Here is a 24,722-nt window from a genome sequence, read left to right as displayed (position 1 = left end):
AAACATAAGGTATTTTATTTCTAGGTCATTGTTTCTACGTCAAAGAGCCCTGTGCAAATGGATAATTAAAATGCAAAGATTGATGAGGACTTACTACCAGCATTCATCTAATTCTTTCCATCCCTATGGAATCCACTGCACAATTGTAAAGAGAATAATTAGATGCTCAAAAATGGCAAGACTCAATCATGCCAATGAGATGATTTTAAAAGTTTATGCTTAATTTGCATGAATAATACATCCTTAAACAGCTTAGGTCATGCTGGCTCAGTATGACAAACTCCACTGACAATTTTGTATATAACATTGGTAATGACTATAGTGTAATGCGGATGCTTAAAATAATAATAAATGACAATCATAAGATGAGTTAAAATTTTTGTGTTTTAAGAAAAAAAAAATTCTAAAAGTGAGAAAATAGTTTTGGTCTATAGTCACATACTAAGCACAAGCTTCATATTTGTGCTTGTCTTCACGACAACTAGTCACCAGCACAATAAAACAAATACTAATACTCACCTGAGTATGGTTTCACTGGCATGTCATCCAGTAAGAGGTGTAGGAGCCTCTGGGTATGCGACCGCTGACGATTCAGAGAGGTTACCCTTAGCTCTATTGAGGCAGTTTTCATAAGCCATGACATCTGGTTCAGCATAGATATTTCATATTCTAGAATTTAAACATGTAAATTTTGTTTCCCAGAGTAATAAAAAAGTATCAAAACAGCCTTAAATACTGTAACTCAACAGATATTTTCCCATGTAACAAAGTCAGTAATTTATGAAACTCGGCAACATAATAATTTCTCACTCTGTAAAATTACAAGAGAAAAAAAAAAGATACCAAGAAAGAAAAAAAATAAGCTAGTATAAATTTATGAAAGATGGGCTAAAGTAAATGAAGAGTAAAAGAGAATCAAGTTTTCATTGCTGATTTTAATTTCACAAAGATCCTGAGTCTATCATATTTTGACACTGATATATAAAACAATATTTTAAAGTAATTTTCAAATACATAACTCAAAAAACTATCATAGTTTGGTTTTGATTTCATAAAACAAATACTTAAGAAAAATTAAACTTAAATTGCATGATTTTATAATACCTCAATTAATGATGTGGTTTAACATTTAATTTAGGCTGAGAATCACTTATACAATAGCTTTTATTTTTATTTATTTATTTACAGGGTCTCACTCTATTGCCCAGGCTGTACTTGAACTCCTTGCCTCAGTGTTCCTCCTGTCTCAGCCTACCTAAGCACTGGGATTATAGGCACGAGCCACTGTGCCTGGTCCTACGATAAGATTTTTTTAATTCAATACTATTTTAATATGCTTGACATTGAAACCCTAAACTGTGACAGTATAAACATAAAATTAACCAAATAACAATACTAATAATAATTTCAGGCAAAGCTAAATGAAGTTTTATAAAACACATACCATAATAGGTAAGATGTTAATTAAAAATTAGGTGTAAAGAGGGTTTCTAAAAGCTTCTTAAACAAAATCCCAGAACTAAAAATAAGACACTTATGAAAACAGAGTGAAAAACCTTTTGCCATTAGATAATTCTCAGAGGTCTAACACCATTACTCTAAAAGGTAAATTAGATGCTGACAATTACTAGTAATAGAAATTTGTTTACGGCATGTGTAAACCTCAATTTCCTAAAACATAAAGATGACACAAGCTAAACTTTTAAAAAACTCAATAGACCAAGACTTGTCTGAATATAATCTGAATTCAGAAAACTGTTAAAAGTTGGTCAAAAAGAAAATAAAGTAGAATCCTGATAAGACTGCATTAGCCTGGAATAATTGTTAGCCATGCCAATAAACTAAGTTAAAACTGTTTTCTACCATAATTAGTTTTCAGCTTTTCATTTCAAGATCTGAATTGGTTTCAATACAAACACAAGAAACAAAAGTAAACCAGGATTTTTTTTTTCTCATAAACAGCCTGGGAAGAGAAAATCAGAAATCTCTGTAAAACAATTTTCATTCAAAAACTTTAAATTCCCATTAATTTTCTAATCCCTTCAACACAATCTTTAAATTTTATTTGTTGTAAGAGAATCAAATTCCATCCTTGATAGGCTATATTTAAATAAGTTTTTGCTAGCAGTTAAAATATCAGCCTTCTTTAAGCAGAAATTACAAAAAGAACCCAAAATAACAAAGAAGCCAAAGTATCAGAATTAGAACAGAATTCCCCCAAATATTGTATAAATAAAATCACTTAACATGGAACTATAAATGTGTTCTTATAAATACGGGAAAATAATGGCCTACCTTTGTTAGAAAATGGTAGATACTGCAACTGGGAAAATAAGAAATCCTGGCTGGTTCTCAAGTACCTCATAGTAGGACCAGATGTATCAGAGCATGCACATAACTGATATATGACCTAAAGCATTAAAGTAAGAAAAATCCCTATATCAGTCTTTCGTGTTATACATATTAAAGTAACAAAATATGAACTTAGACCTACTAAGTGAAAAACTAGGACCCATCAACAACTCAAGTAAAATGGACAAACAGATGCACAAAACATAAGCTCAGAGTTATGAACAGTCCGTGGCAACCTAGCTCAAGAAAATACACTGAAATACAATTGGGTGCTGATGACATTATTACAGAACTATTATTAATATACTTATTAATATATACACATATAGTTAATTTTACTATACACATATAGTACATTTTAGTATTTTAGCTTAATTACTAGTAGCAGGCCGGGCACGGTGGCTCACCTCCCAACACTGGGAGGCTGAGGTGGGCAGATTACTTGAGGTCAGGAGTTTGAGACCAGTCTGCTCAACATGGTGAAACTCCGACTCTATAAAAATACAAAAATTAGCCAGGCATGGTGGCGTGTGCCTGTAATCCCAACTACTCGGAAGGCTGAGGCAGATTAATCACTTAAACCCCGGAGGTGGAGGTTGCAGTGAGCCAAGATCATGACACCGCACTCCAGCCTGGTGACAGGGCAAGACCCTGTCTCAAAAAAAAAAAAAAGAAAAGAAAAGAAAAAAAATTATTAGCAGCAAATTACTTGAAAATAACTTCTGAGAACCATACGAGTTACATCTCAACCTCAGGAAGATTAAAATTACCAAAACTAAAGCAAATGCAGAAATTACAAAGAAGATCCATAAATTCAACTAAATAACAATAAACTGAATAAAAATTTAACAAAAAAGAATAGATAAGAGAAAAAAGTTCTTATATTAAATATAAGAAAAAGTTGCTAGCTCTAATATATATAAAGATCTCCATTACAGATATGAATAACATAAAGATCTAAGTAGCCCAAATGGTAAAAGTAGCCCAAATGGTAAAAGACATTTTATATAAGAAAAATAAAAATAGCCCATAATAAAAAATGTCCATCTGTTTTCAGGAGTTAAAAAAAAAAATCAAGATGATAATAGGTAGGTATCATATTAAAAATCAGCAAAATTTTTTTTTTTTTTTTTTGAGTCAGGGTCTCACTCTGTCACCCAGGTTGGAGTACAGTGGTGCAATCACAGCTCACTGCAGCCTCAACCTCCTGGGCTCAAGTGATCCTGCCAGCTCAGCCTTCTGAGTAGCTGGGACTACAGTAATTGCATGCCACCATGTGTGGCTAATATGAACATTTATTAGATGCTTTCCATGTACCAGGCACTTTAAGACATGTTTATTCTGAGCACTATTAATACCTAGTATAATTGTTATGACTACTTGTGAATTAAAATCTAAAGTCAAAACTCTTGATAGTCTTTGACCCGACACAGTCAATCTTCATTATTTACAGATTCCATATTTGCAAATTCACCTAACATGCTAAAATTTATTTAAAATCCCAAAATCAATACTTGCAGTGTGGTCCTTCATGCGTGGGAGAACAGCTACAAACTGCAGTCACCAAACTCTCATGCTCTCAAATGGAGCAATGCTTTTCCTGTTCCAGCTATCATACTATAAAAAGCGTTGTTTAAATGGTCTATTTAGTGCCACGGTTTTCGCATTTTTGTGCTTTTTGTTGATTCTGCGGTTTAAAACAGCCCCCAAGCATAGTGCTGAAATGCTGCCTTGTGTTCCTAAGTACAAAAAGGCTGTGATATGACTTTAAGATAAAATACTACATTAGATAAATTTCATTCAGGCTGAGTTATAGTGCTGTTGGCTATGAGTTTAATGGTAATGAATCAACTACATTAAGTAAGGTGTCTTTAAACAGAAACACACATAAAACATGATTATGAATTCATCAGTTGACAAGAATATTGGAACCAGACACTTGCAGGAATCCTAGCCTGTATTTTCCATAGGGGCAATGAATTCACCAATTCAGTTTTCACAATGACTTTATAAAACACAACTACTGTGAATAACGAGAACTGACTATAAACCCTTGTCTGGAGATATATTCTGGTTTTTTTTTTCTTTTGTTTTTTTTGAGATGCAGTTTCGTTCTGTCGCCCAGGCTAGAGTGCAGTGGTGCGATCTCGGCTCACTGCAAGCTCCACGTCCCAGGTTCACGCCATTCTCCCGCCTCAGCCTCCTGAGTAGCTGGGACTACAGGTGCCTACCACCATACCCGGCTAATTTTTTGTTTTTGTATTTTTAGTAGAGACGGAGTTTCACCGTGTTAGCCAGGATGGTCTTGATCTCCTGACCTTGTGATCCACCCGCCTCAGCCTCCCAAAGTGCTGGGATTACAGGTGTGACCCACAGCGCCCGCCTGGAAATATATTAAGAAAAATATAAAACAACCAAAGGTAATTTATTTATTTACAACTGCCGCCTCCCAGGTTCAAGCGATTCTCCTGCCTCAGCCTCCGAAGTACCTGAGATTAACAGGCACATGGCACAACCTCTGGCTAATTTTTGTATTTTTGTTAGCTACAGCAGAGTAAAAAAAAACTGGAAACAACCTGAATGTAATTTACATTGTTGCAGCACAGAAAGTTTATACAGAGAGGAGTAAAAAAGACACAAAATTTCATGTATACTGAATACAACTATAAACAATGTATATACACAAAGAGAAAGAAGACAAGGAAAAGAGTAAGCAGCTCTGCCACAGATGTACATTGACCTTTCAAACAGTTTTGATACTGTTTTGATATTCTATAAACGAACAAAAACTTAAGCTAATACTGAACTTCTCAAAACAAAATCAGTTAGGTGTATTACTGGGGGAGTTAAGAAAACACAAGAAGATACTCTAACAAGTGGAAGAAATAATACTATTAGAAGAGAACTGCCAGGCACAGTGACTCACGCATGTAATCCCAGCAAAGACTTTGGGAGGCCAAGGTGGACGGATCACCTGAGGTCAGGGGTATGAGACCACCCTGGCCAACATGGTGAAACCCCGTCTCCACTAAAAATACAAAAATTATCCAGGCGTGGTGGCCCGGGGACGCCTGTAATCCCAGCTACTTGGGAGACTGAGGCACGAGAATTGCTTAAACCTGGGAGATGGAGGTTGCAGTGAGCTGAGACCACACCACTGCACTCCAGGCTAGGCAACAGAGCAAGACTCTGTTCCCCGCCCCCCCCCCAAAAAAAAAGAAGAGAAGGACACAAAAAGTGAGTTCGAAAAGCACTGAAAGCCATTTTATTAAGATGTGGCCTATATCCTTCCTGGTTTCCAAGACCAGGGACCAGGTAGAAGAAATCTCCGTTCTTAAAGAAAAGAGGGCAAAGGCACCAGGCCTCAACTTCTTCACCCAGAAGCCCTTGTGTTGCAGGACAAGGAAGGTATCAATAAGGACCACTTCCCTTTGCTACAATCAGATTTATTTAAACTAACAAGCTCTTCTTACTTAGAGGTTTAAATTTTTTTCTGAAGCAGGGTGAAGTACAAACATGTAGGTAAAGGGAGTATATTTAGTTATAAATGGAGCTTTCTGTAAAAATGCAGATCCTGACTCATCAGGTCTAAAGTGGGGCCTCAGATTCTGCACTAATAAGCTCCTAGGAGATAATGCTGATGACACTGGTCCCTGGGCCATATCTGAGTAGCAAGGTCACAGAGCATATGTTATGGCCGAGCGCGGTGGCTCAGGCCTGTAATCTCAGCACTTTGGGAGGCCAAGGCGTGTGGATCACCTAAGGTCAGGAGTTTGAGACCAGCTTGGACAACATGGTGAAGCTCCCTCTCTACTAAAAATACAAAATTATCCGGGTGTGATGGCACATGCCTGTAATCCCTGCTATTTGGGAGGCTGAGGCAGGAGAATCATTTGAACCTGGGAGGTGGAGGTTGCAGTGAGCTGAGATCGCGCCACTGCACTCCACCTGGGCAATAGAGTGAGACTCCATCTCAAAAAACAGTAACAACAACAACAACGACAACAGAGAGTATGTTATACACTGGTAAACTGCTGGTATGGACATGTTTTCCTTGGCTAGTATAGTGTCCTAAAAATTAGAACAACTTTCACAAAAATTCAGATTTCCAAATCCTTTTAAAAATGAATAAATAAAAATAAAAATTCAGACAATCTGGCCCAACAAATCCTGCACTCTGGCATGGTAAAATAAGCCAGGGATGAGTAGGAAGGCACGTGCTCTCCAGTCTGCCAGATTCTCCTTTCCTCCTGCTCCCTTAACTGGACCCTGGCTTCATTCATTTACTCTACCTGCCATTAGCCTAGGTGTTAAGCTTATCAGTTGTTTCTACTTATATACCAAATTCTGTAAATCTGTACTAATATGTACATCAAATTTGTTCCCCCATTAAGGAAGAATTAATTTTGATTTACAGGAAAACCTAGCTATAGTACTTACAGTGAAGGGATGTTTGGCCAGCCAGAGGACAGAAAAGATAGTAAACAATTACAAAAAGAAAAGCAGGAGATTAACAAAGAAAAATCTCCATGCCAGTAACACTAAGAGGTTAGTGATGCATTTCTTTTTCTTTTTTTTTTTTTTTTTGAGACGGGGTCTCGCTCTGTTGCCCAGGCTGGAGTGCAGTGGTGTGATCTCGGCTCACCGCAAGCTCTGCCTCGCAGGTTCACGCCATTCTCCCACCTCAGCCTCCCAAGTAGCTGGGACTACAGGCACACACCACCACCACGCCCGGATAATTTTTGGGTTTGTTTTTTTTTGGGGGGGGGACAGAGTCTTGCTCTGTCGCCTAGGCTGGAGTGCAGTGGCGTGATCTCGGCTCACTGCAAGCTCCGCCTCCCGGGTTCACGCCATTCTCCTGCCTCAGCCTCCCGAGTAGCTGGGACTACAGGCACCTGCCACCATGCCCGGCTAATTTTTTGTGTTTTTAGTAGAGATGGGGTTTCACTGTGTTAGCCAGGATGAATTTTTGTATTTTTAGTAGAGACAGGGTTTCACCATGTTAACCAGGATGGTTTTGATCTCCTGACCTCATGATCCACTATTTCTTATCATAAAAATGTAAATTTAGGGTAACACTTAAATTGAGAAATTAGTCACAGCTTATAAAGCCTAGTTCTTTTTTTTTTTTGAGACGGAGTTTCACTCTTGTTGTCAAGGCTGGAGTACAGTGGCACGATCTAGGTTCACTGTAACCTCTGCCTCCCAGGTACAAGCAATTCTCCTGCCTCAGCCTCCTGAGGAGCTGGGATTACAGGCGTCCACAACCAGGCCCAGCTAATTTTTTTTGTGTTTTTAGTAGAGATGGGGTTTCACCATGTTGGCCAGGCTGGTCTCCAACTCCTAACCTCAGGTGATCTGCTCACCTCAGCCTCCCAAAGTGCTGGGATTACAGGCGTGAGTCACTGTGCCCGGCCAAGCCTAGTTCTTAAAACACTTATAAAATGAATAAAACAATAAACAAAAGTGAACAAGCGAAATGAAAGTTCTCATTATAGTTTACTTATGTATTTATTTTTATTTTTTTTGAGACAGAGTCTCACTTTGCCACCCAGCTGGAGTGCAGTGGCATGATCTCGGCTCACTGCAACCTCTACCTCCTGGGTTCAAGCAATTCTCATGCTCCAGCCTCTCAAGTAGCTGGGATTACAGGCACGTGCCACCATGCCCAGCTAATTTTTGTATTTTCAGCAGAGACAAGGTTTTGCCATGTTTCCCAGGCTGGTCTCCAACTCCTGGCCTCAAGTGATCCAGACCACCCCAGCCTCCCAAAGTGCTGGGGTTATGGGCGTAAGCCACCATGCCCAGGCCCAGCCCTCATTATAGTTTAAATGTTAATCTGACATTCTACCACCTAACATAGTTGTATACAGGACTTCTTAATTTATTTGGTTATTAAAAAGTGCTTTCTGGCCAGGCGCGGTGGCTCATGCCTATAATCCCAGCACTTTGGGAGGCCGAGGCAGGTGGATCACAAGGTCAAGAGATTGAGACCATCCTGGCCAACATGATGAAACCCTGTCTCTACTAAAAATACAAAAATTAGCTGGGCATGGTGGGCACACCTGTAGTCCCAGCTACTTGGGAGGCTGAGGCAGGAGAATCGCTTGAGCCTGGGAGGCAGAGGTTGCAGTGAGCCAGGATCACACCACAGCACTCCAGCCTGGGCAACAGAGCGAGACTCCATATCAAAAAAAAAAAAAAAGTGCTTTCCCAGCCTGGGCAATGTGGCAAAACACCATCTCTACTAAAAATACAAAAATTAGTCATGCATGGTGGGACACACATATAGTCCCAGCTACTTGGGAGGCTAAGGTGGAGGATCATCTGATCCAGGGGAGGTTGAGGCTGTGATGAGCTGTGATCACACCACTGCACTCCAGCCTGGGTGACGGTGAGACCCCTTCTTAAAAAAAAAAAAGTGCTTTCACTGACATTCTCATTGAAGTCTCTCAACAGTCTATTTCACAGCTTGAAAAACTCAGACTCAGAGTTTTTCATGCCATGCCCAAGGTGACTTCACCTGTCACGGGGCAGAGATGGGAACCAGAGGTCTTCTGACCCATCAGAGGAGCTACTTTAAACACAGCACTGTTGGAAAGTTTCTACACTACTGGTAAAAATCCATCACAAAAATCTAATTTCCTCTATTTTTCAAGTGATTAACGTAAGATTTGGGTCTATAAGAACTTGGGGTTTGTGCTTTACGGATTTTATCCACAAATGAAAGACAGGTCAAATTGCTAAATGAACTCATTTCAACTAAGTCCTACTGTTATACTGTCATATCTGTGGCATACTCATGCACCTGGTCAAGTTTCTTCTATTTAGTACCACAAAACACAGTTTTCTGTGTACCTGGTAACATAGCTCAGCCAGTTGAGGAGATTCTCGCACTGCCACTGGGCCTGTTCTCCCTTCCGTTCCTTTCTCCAAGATGTTTAGAATGGCGTGAAGGCATGTCCGAGGGCAACCTAACACTCCTGCATGAAACCAGAAAGAAATTCAACTTTTCTTTTAGAATTGCTGCATTAAAATCTTAGACTGCCTTTTCAAAAGTTAAATTCTTTAAATATATGATGTACTGTAAACACTCTTTCAAATACTGATACAGAAAATTGATAAAGGCTGATTCTCTATAGCTCAGTTTGTCCAGTCTTGTTCTAAGCCCTAAAGACTGACCCATCCATCACATTACCTTTCTTACACTTTTTCTTTCAATGAATTATCCCATGAGCCCAGAATGCAATCAGTGACCCCTGAGATACACAAATATGGAAGGAAAGAAATGCCTTTATGTCTTAGGCTATACCTGGATCTTGTAGGTTTGTAGTACTGACAGGTTTCTTCAATTCAAAGCCCAACAAGTAGAGAGCAAGATTGGGTGGATTGCATTCCAGAGAGGTAATGAGAAGATTCAAGATGTGGATTCTTGTTTCATGACGAATTGCAACTAATTTCTTTTCAAGTTCTGATCCTTAATGCAGTAATCACAAAACAAAATTACAAAACAATGGAAAGTTAATATAAATCAAATAAAAAATACAAAACTTGTATTCCAACTCCATGTTTTCTTTAGATCGTTTGCCTGATTATCTATCACATTCATTTCAGATTTATTTAAAGAGGAATCCTAAAAACCTTATGAATTTACAAGTTGAGTACCCTTTATCTGAAATGTGTGGGACTAGAAGTGCTTTAGATTTCAGATTTTTTTGAATTTTAGAATATTTGCATTATACAGGTTGAGCATCCCTAATCCAAAAATCCAAAATCCAAAATGAACCAATGAGCATTTCCTTTGAGAGTCATGTTGGTGGTGGTCAAAAGGTTTCAGATTTTATTTTGGATTTTGCATTCTCAACCTGTATTCTAGCAAATTCTCAATTTCTCTTACACCATCACTAAACAGTTAACAATTACAAGTGTTTTCTTTAAATTAAGCATATATAAAAAGTAAAAGAATGCATGTATGCACATTAATCTAAGGCATACCCTCTTCCAGACGTACAAATTCTTCTGCATCTTCACAATCCAAACACTCCACAAATCCAGCCATTAGTTTCTGACTTATAATCTGAAGTAACATGAAGGTAAAAAATGACAAATTATTACAGATTTCTAAATATTAGAAAAACTATGATTGATATATATAAACATTCATCCATAAAGAAAAATAGGCAAATCTGCTTAGGTATTTACGTTTTAGTTACATTTTTAATAGAAAACTCAGTTCCTTAAGTTCCCATAAGTTAGCTCTCTATACAAATAATTAAAGAAACAAAAGTTTTATAAATTCATGGATTTCAAAACTTGCTTCCTAATTTTCCTTCCCAAACCATCAAGCTAGTTTAAAAAAAAAAAAATCACATGAAATTGCTGTTTACTGACCTCTTCATTATATAGTCAGTGTTACGAGATCTTAACTAAAATGTAAAATAAAATTTTCATCTTCTCTCTTTAGAAATGTATTACTTATCACCCGTTTTCTATTTCTGAGCTGATTTTGCCTTTAATAATCTAGGAGGATGTTAAATCAGTAATAACAATTTATACCAAAATCAACCCAAAAATCAGCACATCGAAAACCTTCAGCATCCCCTGATTATCACATGGTTTCATAAACCTCATCCATAAGCCACAGATGAGACTTACACCTCTTACGGTGGTTCTCATGCTGGGTGGTACCACCACTCCAAAGGGAACTTAGAAATAAGTGGAGTCATCTAAGTAATCACATCTAGAAGTTACTACTGACAGACAGTGGTATCTAGGGATGCTAAAGGTACTAGATGTGAGGGACTATAACACGCAAAACAAGATCTGTGCCATCCAACATGCCAGAAGAGTCCTTATTTCAAAATAGGGACTCTATGAAGGACTACACAATAAAATCCTTCAACGAGGCCAGGCACGGTGGCTCAGGCCTGTAATCCCAGCACTTTGGGAGGCTGAGATGGGCACACTGCTCGAGCTCTAGAATTCAAGACCAGCCTGGGCAACATGGTAAAACCCAATAATACAAAAAAACTAGCTGGGCGTGGTGGCATGCACCTGTAGGATCGCTTGAGCCCAGGGGCAGAGGCTGCAGTGAGCTGAGATTGTGCCACTGCACTCCAGCCTGGGTGACAGAGCGAGTTCCTGTCTCAAAAGAAGAAAAAAAGAATTCTTCAACTAGCTAAAGCAGTGATTTCCAACATAAAGATACAATGGGATGAAATGTTCATAAAGAAAAAAAAAGCAGATTCCGTAATTGTAGGTATTCAGTGAACAGAACTATTATAACTTGAATAAAAAGAGGAACTCCTAAAAACACTCTACAGTGTCATCAAATGAAGTGACACACAGGTGGATCACAAGAAAACCAGTGAAGTAGACAACTCACAACAACGAGATATTCAGAACTTGCAGACGGCTCACTTAGAACACAGGCAACTGACAGGTCGGGAGCAGTAAACAAACAAGTTAACAGCAAACCTAATCATTTTGAACGTGCTGAGAGTAGCAGTGGTCATGTACCTAGGGTAGCTGTGTGCCACATACCATAATCATGCAGTATCACTGTGAATAGCATTATCTTCAAAGATAAGTCATAGCCAAGTTCGTGGGTAGGTTATCACCCATCCTATACAAATATACTTACTCTTAATGAATTTTTCCACAACCAAGAATATGATTCCTCCATAGACACTAGAACTTCCATATAGTCAAAACGCAAAATGCACCAAAAAATAACAACAGCAACAAAATCAGTTACCTGGTCATGTGTGAAATCTCCAACCAACTTTATCTGAATATTAGAGTTGCAAGAGATACAACAGAGGATCTTGGCACTTTCAAAAGCCAATTCTGGATTAGTATTGCCATGATATAGGTATCTTTAAAAAAAAGAAAACATTTGAGAAACAGTGATAAAATTTTTGGTGTCTCACTATTCTCAATAAAGAAAATTTAGAACCAGGGCTTCCCCTGCCCATACAGCACTTCAAGGTAAATTAGGAAAACCTGTCCCCTTCTAAATAGATGCAGTCTGTTAGGGGTTGAATCATGTCCCTGCCACCAAAATCCTCATGTGAAGTCTGGCTAACCCAGTGACCTTATTTGAAAGTAGGGTCTTTGCATATATAGTCAATCGAGTTCAGACGAGGCCATTAAGGAGGCCCTAATAAAATATGACTGGTGTCCTCATAAAAAGGGTAAATTCAGACACAAACATACACACACAGGGAAACTGCCATGTGACGCTGAAAGCAGAGATCAGGGTGATGCTTCTATAAGCCACAGAACACCAAACCACCAGAAAGCTCAAGTTTTCTGTGAAAAGTTTGCTTCCTTTCCAGCCCTATCCTCCAAACACCTAGTTTCCCTACAGGAGACAGACAATATTGTCATTTTAGACTTAGAGATTTCGGGTGGGCACAGTAGCTCACACCTGTAATCCCAGCACTTTGGGAGGCTGAGGTGGGCGGACTGCTTGAGGTCAGGAGTTTGAGACCAGCCTGGCCAATATGGTGAAAGCCCATCTCTATTACAAATACAAAAATTAGCTGGGTGTGGTGGTGCACATCTATAGTCCCAGCTACTGGGAAGGCTGAGGAGGGAGAATCGCCTGAGCCTGGGAGGTGAAGGTTGCAGTGAGCCAAGATTGTACCACTGCACTCCTGTCTGGGTGACAGAGTGAAATGCTGTCTCAAAAAAAAAATAAATAAATAAAAAAAATAGACTTAGATTTTTAGAACATAGAAGAGAAGAAATTGTAAAGTTCAGAGTAATTAAAATCAGGGTAGCTAGAGAAGGCAACAGTAAAATGAGGCCAGGCGCAGTGGCTCACGCCTATAATCCCAGCACTTTGGGAGGCTGAGGCGGGTGGATCATGAGGTCAGGAGTTCGAGACCAGCCTGACCAACATGGTGAAACCCCATCTCTACTAAAAATACAAAAATAGCCGGGCATGGTGGCGCTCACCTGTAATCCCAGCTACTCAGGAGGCTGAGGCAGGAGAATCGCTTGAATCCAGGAGGCAGAGCTTGCAGTGAGCTGAGATCATGCCACTGCACTCCAGCCTGGACGACAGAGCGAGACTCTGTCTCAAAAAAAAAAAAAAAAAAAAAAAGTAAAATGAGGCAAAAATAAAAAAAAAGGTGATGCACTAGATACCTAACCAGATTTGAAAATCAAAGCTAGAATGTCTATCTGTTTACTTCATTTCTCTACCTACAAAGGTAACTTACCTGGCAATGTTTACCACATTATCTGCCTTCTTAGTTCTGGGATTAATTCCCTGCAAAAGCTGTTCTAAAGGACAGACTATTAGAGCCAGTTGACTCTCTCTTAGAAGGTCCATAAAAAGATTTTCCTTTTGCAGAGTAAGATTGAGAAGTGCAAGGCAATGCTGTACTGCTTTCTCCAGGTGTTTTTTCCCTATCAACCAAAAATAAAGTTAGAAAGTTATAAATTTATCTTAAAAACTCACAGTCAATTCTTAGGAAAACAAGACAAATGGCAAGTTTTAGATTTTCAGATCTAGAGATTTAGACTCTTATTTCCAACTTTCAGCAGCAAAACCTAGAGATTTATGCTCTCATTGTTTCAAAATTTCAGCTCCAACTTCACAAAATCATTCATCTATGTAAGTCATCATTATTTTGCAATCCAGAAAACTCCCATGGAATGGATTCTCAAGTCACTTCTTTATCTTTTCCCTTATTGTTTAGAGCAACGGTTCTCAGAACGGGGTGGCTGAGCCCCAGGGCACATCTGACAATGTCTCGAGACACTTCTAGTTATCCTAACTGGAAATGTGCTACTGGCATCCAGCTTACAATACACAGGACATCATCCACAACAAAGAATTATTCAGCCCAAACTGTCAATGGTGCCAAAATTGAGAAACTCTGATCTAAAGTAAGACAAAATCATTGTAGAAAATAGAAACAAGGATCACCCATAATCTTACCAATCAAATTTAAAATTGTGGCCTAATTCTTCCTATAGTGTCTTATCTGTATATTCTGACTATACATATGTTTAGAATCTCTTTTCTCATTTTGATCACAGCCACATTAAGTAGAGGTAATACAGCATCGTGGTAAAAAGCATGAGCTCTGGAGCCAAGCTGACTAGGTTCAAATCCAAGCTCCCACACTTGATAGGGAAAGCCAGTATAACTTCGTTGTATTTCAGCTTCTTTATTTGTTAAATGGAAATAAGAAGATCTAACACATTTTTGGATACATTGAATGCATTAATGTATGCAATGTGCTTTTAAAAGAGCCAAATACATAGTAAGCATTCAATAAATAATAATTAGTGGTAATAATAACAAGTAAAATTTATTGACCACTATGTATCAAGCACTATAGTAAGTGCTTTTAAAAATTTTATGAGGTGGGGGACGGACAAAAAAGTACTTTAAAGTTAGGGATGTTAAAGATGTTAAAATGATAGAAAGATCACTTCACCTACAAAAGACCCTGCAGTGAAACACAGTGACAGTGAGATTCTCTCTGTACTTTAGTCTGTTTTTACTTACAATACACTCTTGTTTAAATGATTCACTGAAAACACCACTTCAGAGAGAGAATCTTACAGTGAAAAATGACTTCAGAGATCATCTATTTCAAATTCTCAGTTTACAAAAGATGAAAACATCAAAGCTGTTTGCAAGACATGAAGACTTTTAAGCATATACCAGGAAAGGGGGCATAGGTGTCAAGCTGCTTAACTCCTTCTTCCAGTAAACTGAGAGCAAGCTCCAACATTGGTGACTCATTCAGCAGATGATACATCAGACTAAATCCAGGTGGCTTATAGGCTATGATTTCTTCTCCTAAATAGAACATAACATATGCCAAGAGATGAAGGGTTAGTATTTTTGTCACACCCTTGATTTATATGAAATGTATGAGACTTGTAAATTAGATGGCATCTAAATACATAAAGGCAAGTTTCAATTAGAGACACAGCAGTAATTCTCCTAAGGGCAAATCTGCACAAAGCAGTTAGTCAACTATTCTATTAACTCATTAAAGAAATTGTAATGCAGTGTTCTTGATCTTCCATTCAATAATTTTTTCTCTTCAACAGAAAAATTAAAATGATTAAAACAATGAAACGAAAGATTAAATTCTAATTTAAAAGTCTAATTTTTAATTTATGTATAACATAGCCACAATTTATAAATTATAAATAGTTGACACCTTGTTTGAAAGTGACAGAATTAACTTACCTTGTAGTTCCACAAACTGGTCTACAAAATCTTCAAGCTGAGGCTCATAATCTCTGAGCAATTTATAAAACACCTCCAAAACCACCTCAGCAACTTCCCACTATAGAAAGATACAAATATGTCAATAACAATAAAACAGACCAAGGTGGTGGCCTTGCAAGGCTTTTCACTCTTCCCACTTCTTTTTCCAGAAAATCAGTGAAGTTTCTTGTCTACTTCATTCACTTATGCTAAGCAATATAGAAATCCCAATTCATTTTGCTTTATTTTGCTAAAAGATAATGAATTGGCTCATTTTCAAGGTAAGATATTTTTAATCCATTATTCTTAAAGATACATTTTTATAGGAGATGTTTGGAATTCATTAATACATCGAAAACATTTAGTATCTAGTCATATTCAATTTACAATTAAACATCAAATTTGGACACTTTTCAAGTGCCAAACATTTCACATTTTCTCCAACAAGCTCGCCTGCAAAGAATCTGAGAAATCATCTCATCTAAATTCCTTATAAGTGAAGCAAGTGAAGCTCAGAGCAGTGAATGAATTCCCCAAGACCATAAAGCCTGGCAGCAAACAGGCTGAAAGTCGAGCCCAGGCCTTCTCATTCTCAGACCAGGGTTCCAGCCATGGCTATAGTCAAAGAAGGTTAAGAAGACACAATCACTGGTAGGCTTGCCCCAAATATTCCCATTATCGCCTTCTTATTCAAAATGTATTTAAAAGCTATGTACCAGTAAAGAAAAACACTTATGCCAAAAAAAATTATATACAACTGCATAGCCAGTAAAATTAAAACTTTGTTTAAAAAATCCACCACATAGAATTTTAATAAGACTAGGTTTGGTCATTGTAGACAGGGTGGTTTTTTGAATTACTTTTTTAAAATTATTACTTCCACTGCACATAATTGTATCAAGGCTGAGTTAGAAAATGGGACTATAAAATGACTTTTTAATTATTTTTATATTATTCACTGTTTTGCATTTTCCAAAATTTTCAAAAAATTTTATTTAAATAAAAAAGGCATATTACCACATAATAATGGATTTAGGACTGGTAAACATTCCAATTACCTCTAACACCCTGTTATTTATCTCAATCCAAAGCACTATTTGTGTGAGCAGCTAGTGTCCTAAAATAGTCATATAAATTAGATCTCAAGAATACTTTCAAGTAAAATAAATTCACAAAATTGAGGGAAAGTTTTTTACAGTAAGTTGGGGTGGAACTGAAATCAATGGCAGCCAGTGAAATGCAGCAACACTTGAAGTGTGGCTCTGCATGGGTGAAAAGTGATAGCATCTGGAGAGAATATGGCTGACTAATGCTCTAAACACTCAGATCACAATGACCTTTTTAAGAAAAAGCATATAAGGCATTTAAAACAACTGTAAAAAAGTATCAGAACATTTTGATGAAATGAGTGCTGTACTTATCAGCACTCATTATTCATCTGAAATGACTTTATTAATGAGGCATGGTTGCTGTTATTGTTTTCTTCCCATCAGGAAATATATGTTACCAAGGTAGTTCTAGAGCTTAAGTAAAGTGTATACTCCATCTCAGTGCTTATTTTTACAACTTGGCAAGCAAAAATTCTAATGCAATTGACAAAAAAAAGAACTTCAATTATTTGTGACAAAATATCAAAAACAAGCTATATCCAATGACAGGGCAGTGAATAAACTATGCTAGATACAAGTAATAGATTTTATGCAGTCACTAAAAAGACTGTTTTCAAAGAATATCTTAGGACATGAAAAAAATCCCCATGATGCTAAGTGAGAAAAAAGAAGTACAAAGTAATATAACTAATTATCTCAATTGTTAATTAAATGTACAGGCATAGGAAAAAGACTACAAGTAGTTATCCTTCCTTTGGCAACAAAATTAAGGATGATATAATTTCTTCATATATATATATATATACCTTTTTTTTTCAGATGGAGTCTTGCTCTGCCGCCCAGGCTAGAGGGCAGTGGCGTGATCTCAGCTCACTGCAACCTCCGCCTTCCCGGTTCAAGCAAATTCTCCTGCCTCAGCCTCCCGAGTGGCTGGGATTACCGTGCACCACCACGCCCAGCTAATTTTTGTATTTTTAGTAGAGACAGCATTTCACCAGTTTGGCCAGGCTGGTCACTCCTGACCTCAAGTGATCTGCCCGTCTCGGTCTCTGAAAGTGCTGGAACTACAGGCGTAAGCCACTGCACCTGGCCTTTTTCTTATTTTTTTTATATTTTCCTAATTTCTCCAAATTCGCATTAACTAAATTATGTTTATCATCATTAATACAACTAAAAAAAACCCAACAGGTTCAAAAACAGCCAACTACCAAAATAAAGCAGAAATGTTCCTACAAGATACAACCAAGGGTATTCTGTAAGGTTAATAAACAGTATTATAGACTAACGTGAATTACATCAGAACCTGGAAGAGTCTCTTACATAGCTTAGTGGCTATGAGCTTGGATCTGGAATCAGAGTCCTAGGTTCAAATCCTGGTCCTGGACCTTAGGCAAGTTCCTTAACCTTGCTAAGCCTCCATCTGTAAAATGGGAATATTAAATAGTACCTGCCTCATGGTAATATTGGAATTCTATAAAATGATATATATAAGCTCAGTGGTTAGTGTCTTGCAACCAGAGCAAATGTGTCATAAAGATCAGTGCTCTCTCAGCTTCCATCCATGGCAGACATGCCTAATGGATTACAATACTCCTTCCCACTAAACCAATACTCCACAAACCAGTGCCACTAATCAATAGAAACTGCTGTGCAAGTTTAAACTTATTTCAATCCCTAACCTAAACCATTCCAATAAGCAGTAGTAGTGTGTTTCCAACAAATGTGACACTTTTTGTTCCATTTTAGTCAAAACTTGTTAAACTAAGGATATGAATATGAACTCCTATCAATTAGATTACTGATGACTAATGTCAGTGCTTGGGTTTTAATGACCAAACTTATTTTTTAGTGCACATAAACTAATCAGACCACTTCATAGATATTTCAAAATAAAGACTGTGAATTTTACTACCTTTCAAAAGCTAACATGAATTTAGCACCATATACTTTTGATAAAAGAAAAAGCAGTAAATGCATAAGGAGAAAATAGCTTTTCTCTGAAGATAACCTTTTCAGCTGCTCTCCGGTAAGCTCTCGTACGGAATCGTAGAAACACAGAGTCTCTAAGGAACTGCAAATAAGGGTCAAAGCCAGGGGGCCGCAGTCCAGCACCCAAATTAGAAGGAAATGAGCTCTCCACCAGGGTACTAATAAGCTGGCAAAAGGCCCGAGTCAATGGGTATTCTTCACACCGGGATTCTATTTCATTTAGTTCAACCTTCCAAAGAAAAAGAAAGAAAACTTGGTAATAAAAACTATTAGCTATGAAGTGAAGAGTATTATGCAGACATTAACATATTAATAGTGCTAACTCACACCAAAAGACATAACAGATATTTCTGTTTTTCATTTAGAGGAAAAGATAAAAAAGTATTATATGAATCCAGATGAGTCAGATGGAAGAACTCCAAATTCCCACTTAGTGTCCCCAAACTTGAATTAAAAACAGAAATCTTTAATGTTTCTTTTAAAGAGAGGGAGAATTAGAGAGAAAAGAAAAGAAAATAATTAATTCTCCTTTCAGGTTGACTCAAGTAATCTAATTAAATTGAGTTAAAATCAAGATCTTTCCATTTGGATGGCTGCCATGTAACATCCTTTTCCAACTCTGAAACATGAAATATTTTGGTTCCTTTTATTAAAAGTTTCATCTCTATTTCAACACTGATCAGAAAACCCTTCAAATAAAAATACATTAAATTTGATAATTATGGAAACGTAAAAGGGTAACAATGAGTCATAGACTTCTTATCATTACATGCATGAATGAATTAACATTTAAACTAAAAGGAAAACTTTACCTCGATACCAATAGCTTGCCTTTGGCTTGGAATCCTCACAGTCTGCAGTATCTTAAAATAGTAAGAAGTAGATGTCAGGAGCATTCCTCATTCATCAATGAATATTAGTGGCTTTGCAATATAATAGTCACATACCTCACCCACTGGACCCACAGATCTCACAATGTCCACCAAAATGACAATCAATTAGTCCCTGGATGGACTTTCATTAGCAGTTCTGCCAGGTTGAGATAGAACTTTTGACTGTCTGGGGTTCTGAAAATTGGTAGTTTCTAAGAGCACACAAGACATTTTTTCAGCAAATTGCCTCTCAGATATTCTAGGAAATGAATCTTTAAAAAGGATTTATGGGATGAAATCTCACCAGTGTTCAAGATACTGGACTGTTTACAACTAGCCCTACTGATGGCACAAAAAACCCAAAAAGTAAACTTCTTTTTTTCCTTTTTTTGAGACAAGAGTCTCGCTGTGTCGGCCAAGCTGGAGTACAGTGGCATGATCTTGGCTCACTGCAACCTCCGTCTCCTGGGCTCAAGCAATTCTCCTGCCTCAGCCTCCCGAGTAGCTGGGATTACAGGCTTGTGCCACCATGCCCAGCTAATTTTTTTTTTTTGTATTTTTAGTAGAGACAAGGTTTCACCATGTTGGCCAGGCTGGTCTCAAACTTCTGACCTCAGGTGATCTGCCTGCCTTGGCCTCCCAAAGTGCCGGGATTACAGGTGTGAGTCACTGCACCCAGCCAGTAAACTTAAGAGCAGGCTTGTTAAAGGAGGCTGAAGTTTTGACTTAAAATGTTCTGTCCAGACCTCGATATGGGCCTAAGTAGTCTATGGTATAATAAATAATCCTACTGTCATGATACTTTACTTTCTTGCAAATCAAAAGTATACTAATTAGGTAGAATCCTTTAAAAACAATAGTGTTGCTCTAAGAATACAAATGTCTAAACCCAATCACATTTGATTTCAGGTGTAAAGAAGCACTAAGCCCATAAGACACTAGCAAGTATTGGTACACTCAGGAATCAAAAGGTGAAGTATCCATAGTAAGCCAATCCCTCTCAGCAAACCCCAACTCTGTTAATTATTATGTTAACAACGTATCAATAACATCTTCAGGATATGTATGTTAGAAAATAATCTAGAGTATTTTACTGCTTCAAAATGGTTGCTTCTGGCTGGGCATGGTGGCTCACGCCTGTAATCCCAGCACTTTGGGAGGCCAAGGCAGGCGGATCACCTGAGGTGGGAAGTTCAAGACCAGCCTGACCAACATGGAGAAACTCCGTCTCTACTAAAAATACAAAATTAGCTGGGCGTGGTGGCGCATACCTGTAATCCCAGCTACTTAGGAGGCTGAGGCAGGGGAATCGCTTGAACCCAGGAGGTGGAGGCTGCAGTGAGCCGAGATCGCCCTATTGCACTCCAGCCTGGGCAACAAGAGCAAAACTCCATCTTAAAAAAAAAAAAAAAAAAATTTGCTTCTACAAATAATGAGTTAGAATCCCAGACTCCCTTAAGTTGTATTACTTCCAAGACAGATATACATATCCCACCTAACCATTTTCCTAGAGATACGTCTATAAAGCGCATCCATATTTTCCTTTATTTTATCACATATAAAATAATTATACCTGATAGAAAATTTTTAATGGAGCTTATCTCTAGAGAAAAGAATGCTAATATTTTGAAGTTACTGAGACTTCAAACATTATATCATCCATTTATTTCCCCACATCAGCAAAGGTACATTCCCTCAGGGTATAGAAGTCAAAAAATCCAACTGTCACATTCCCATTCTGCCCAGAGTTAAGTTTATGGTCCTGGCAATAAACCTTCATAACCACCAATAAAAAGTATTCTAGATGCTGTTAAAATTTCTCTGCAGGCTGGGTGTGGTGGCTCACACCTGTAATCCCAGCACTTTGGGAGGCCGAGGTGGGCAGATCACTTGAAGCCAGGAGTTCAAGACGAGCCTGGACAACATGGCAAAACCCCATCTCTACTAAAAATACAAAAATTAGCTGGGCGTGGTAGTGCAAGCCTGTAATCTCAGCTACTCAGGAGGCTGAGGCACAAGAATCGCTTTAACCCAGGAGGCGGAGGCTACAGTGAGCTGAGATCACACAATTGCACTCACTCCATCCTTGCCAACAGAGCAAGACCTTGTCTTAAAAAAAAAAAAAAATCGGTGCAAACTTGACAAACAGTTAGACCTGCCCTTTAACGGAAAAACAACCCCAGTGACCATGTAGCTATATAGAGATACTTCACTCTTCTGGTATAGGGCAGGAAAGAGCAGGTAAGAAAAACAAACATTCCCCACATTTAATGAGTGCAGGTGACTTGTGAGGGCTTACATCAGCTTGGTTTAAAGACAGAGTGGATGAATTCTGTCCATCTAGTAATATCTTAATAGACATCGAAAAATAAGGTCTTCAGAGAGGTACAGTACATGAAGAACCAATCTCTGGTAACCTAGTGAAGTTATCAACCAATCTAAAAGAAAAACCCAAGCCTATTAGTTTCTATTGCTATGCTCAGTCCCTAAACTGTAACTCTAGTTGGGATGTTCATGATATACTATAAGTTCCAATCGCATGTTCTTGCTTCTATGGTATTATCAAGCCCAACTTTCCACATTGGGATAATATAAATAAGGGACTTCAGAGCCCTACCTGAGTGTATTCCAATGACTGCCAGAGGGAAGCAGCAATTTCAGGAGATTTTCCAAAAGCTGCAAGTGTCTTCAGTAGCTCAGCTTTTAGGACAGGGGGAATACTACATTGGAGGAGTCCCAGAATCACTACAACAGGGGTCCACTGAGGGTGTTCACAGAGTGCCAAGCGAGCATTTTCACTCTAAGAATTGACACAAAAAGAATGAGACTTTCCATTTTTAAAAGTTATGAAAATGACCAGCAATCATCTAAATTGCTATCATTTATACTGAGTCCTCATAGGCTTAATATATACTAAAACAAAAATAAGCCTATCGTTTATGTTTGAAGTCTACCAACACATCAAATCAGATCACTCATTCATTCAAAGTAAAAAGCTGGAGGAGAAATACACTTTATAGAATTACTTTTGCAGTTCCAAGTATGAGAAATAATACAAACAGAGATAAATGGTCTGCAAGGGTTGGACAAATCTTACCCAGGCATCTTAAATCCCTTCTGGAACAATATATTATACTGCAATATAAAGTATGAATGAAAAAAATACCTTGTCCTTTTCTCAAAAAAAAATAGAGATATACAGTATCAAGTATCACAACATTTTTTTCATTTTTAGTTGATATGTAATAACTATACATATTTATAGGGTACAGAGTCATATTTTGATATATGTATACAATACATAATGATCAAATCAGGGTAATTAGGATATCCATCCTCTAACATTTCTCATTTCTTTGTGTTGGGAACATTCAAAATCCTCTGTTCTGGCTTTTGAACATATACAATGAATTACTGCTAGTTATATTCACCCTGTAGTGCTATAGAACACCAGAACTTTCTTCTTCTCTATCTGTAACCTTGTATGTTAACCAACCTTTCCCTATCCTCCCCTCCCATTTCCATTTTAATTCAGTGAGAAATAGTTAATAACTGACATTTTGATGCCTAATAATGTTAAGTACTATTAGAAAAGCCAAAAACTTAGAAGTTCCTATTCCTACCCTTCAGAGAGAACGTCAGACTATTCTAGTGAACAACAGACATAACTAAAAGATATTTCTGAGTTGGGAAATTATATACAGTCATGAAAATGTTTTTTACAAGACCAATTTGGTAGTGGCAGGTAAAATGGTTTGGTATAAGGAGAGAAAAAATAATACAGTAAATAACTTTTAATTACAATATTCTTTATGTATACACACATATAAATGCACACATATATCTCTACACCTATGCTGGAAACCTAGAAGCATATGCATCCAACAACTGGTTCTTATTTGCCCTTCTGACTATTTTCTTTCAGGCTCAGGCTATTATTTTTATACTAAGATTATGCCAATGAGCAGGGCTACCATAACTTACACCCTGTAGAGGTCAAAAAACAAAAAACTTAAGGGCAGAATGCTATATATCTGTCTATCTAGATAGGCTAAGTTTATTACTCTTAAATTAAAAGAAAACGTTTGGGGCTCTTAAAATGCTACTGTGCTATAATAAAAATAAAATTATGCTGGGGATGAGTTACCTACCCAAGTAACGATGGTAGACGTGAGCTGCAAAAAAGCAATCAATCCATCTTGCTCCTTCTGGGTGATGCCACGGGAAGGAAGGTGCCGGTACTGGACGCTATCTGCACTTGGAAGATCCTTCCGAAGGTGTTCATGGTAAAGCATCAAAGAGTGAAAGAAATGTTCCCAGGAAACAGGACTGCCACCTGCGCCCTGAATATTTTCAACTATAAAGAAAAACAGCACAGAATTTTATTTAAAAAACATCTAAGCATTTGCTGGGAAATGGAGAGAAAATTAATTTAAAACAATATACTTTTTTCTTTTTTGAGACAGAGTCTCACTGTCACCCAGGCTGGAGTGCAGAGGGGCAATCTCAGCTCAATGCAACCTCTACTCCCCAGGTTCAAGCAATTCTCCTGTCTCAACCTCCCAAGTAGCTGAGATTACAGGCGTGCACCACAACGCCTTGCTAATTTTTGTCTTTTTGGTAAAGACAGGGTTTCACCATGTTGGCCAGGCTGCTCTTGAACTCCTGACCTCAAGTGATCTGCCTGCCTTGGCCTCCCAAAGTGCTGGGATTACAAGCATGAGCCACTGCACCCAGCCTAAAACAATAAACTTTGTTTGCCTTTGTTTTAGCACAAAGGCAAGCTCTGTCCTGTGTAAGTAGTGTGCTGAAAATGGGTTAGAATCCCTCTGTGAGCTAGAACTCTGGATTAATTTTTCCTCTGGATTAACTTTTACTCAAGAAAGGGGCTACTGCCCAAGTAAATGTAAAGGTAATTTACTTTGGATGTCGGTTACCTACTTCACATCCAGGAGAGTTCTCTGTGCTCTCATGTAACTGTACCGGGCTGCTTTTCCCCGCAGAATAATTCACAAATCTTGAGCTTGAATTCCCAAAGAAAGAGATAACTACAGTCTTAATTTGGGAATTACACTACTCCATTGCATACCAAGCATCGGAAGCAAAAGTACAGCACACAAGACTGGCAGGCTTGACAGAGTAGTCAGAACA

General features: G+C 38.0%; 1 protein-coding gene across 3 annotated transcripts in view; it reads right to left on the bottom strand.

The window, feature by feature from the left end:
* The window catches only part of NUP205 (nucleoporin 205), a 94,816-nt gene that overhangs the window by 33,369 nt on the left and 36,725 nt on the right, over positions 1-24,722 (bottom strand). For all 3 annotated transcript variants that reach the window (XM_024249885.3, XM_024249884.3, XM_054559869.2), the window contains 13 exons: positions 23,723-23,928; positions 22,189-22,371; positions 19,512-19,562; positions 18,719-18,928; positions 15,581-15,680; positions 15,044-15,181; positions 13,584-13,773; positions 12,110-12,230; positions 10,348-10,429; positions 9,665-9,829; positions 9,211-9,335; positions 2,296-2,410; positions 520-669 (listed from right to left, as the gene is read on the bottom strand). In XM_024249885.3, coding sequence (XP_024105653.2) covers positions 520-669; positions 2,296-2,410; positions 9,211-9,335; positions 9,665-9,829; positions 10,348-10,429; positions 12,110-12,230; positions 13,584-13,773; positions 15,044-15,181; positions 15,581-15,680; positions 18,719-18,928; positions 19,512-19,562; positions 22,189-22,371; positions 23,723-23,928 — 1,836 coding nt within the window. The remainder of the gene's footprint in view (positions 1-519; positions 670-2,295; positions 2,411-9,210; positions 9,336-9,664; positions 9,830-10,347; positions 10,430-12,109; positions 12,231-13,583; positions 13,774-15,043; positions 15,182-15,580; positions 15,681-18,718; positions 18,929-19,511; positions 19,563-22,188; positions 22,372-23,722; positions 23,929-24,722) is intronic.

This window comes from Pongo abelii, chromosome 6 (assembly GCF_028885655.2).
Source record: "Pongo abelii isolate AG06213 chromosome 6, NHGRI_mPonAbe1-v2.0_pri, whole genome shotgun sequence".
Taxonomy (NCBI): domain Eukaryota; kingdom Metazoa; phylum Chordata; class Mammalia; order Primates; family Hominidae; genus Pongo; species Pongo abelii.
The sequence above is the reverse complement of the archived record's forward strand: the minus strand, read 5'-3'. Positions and strand labels throughout refer to the sequence as shown.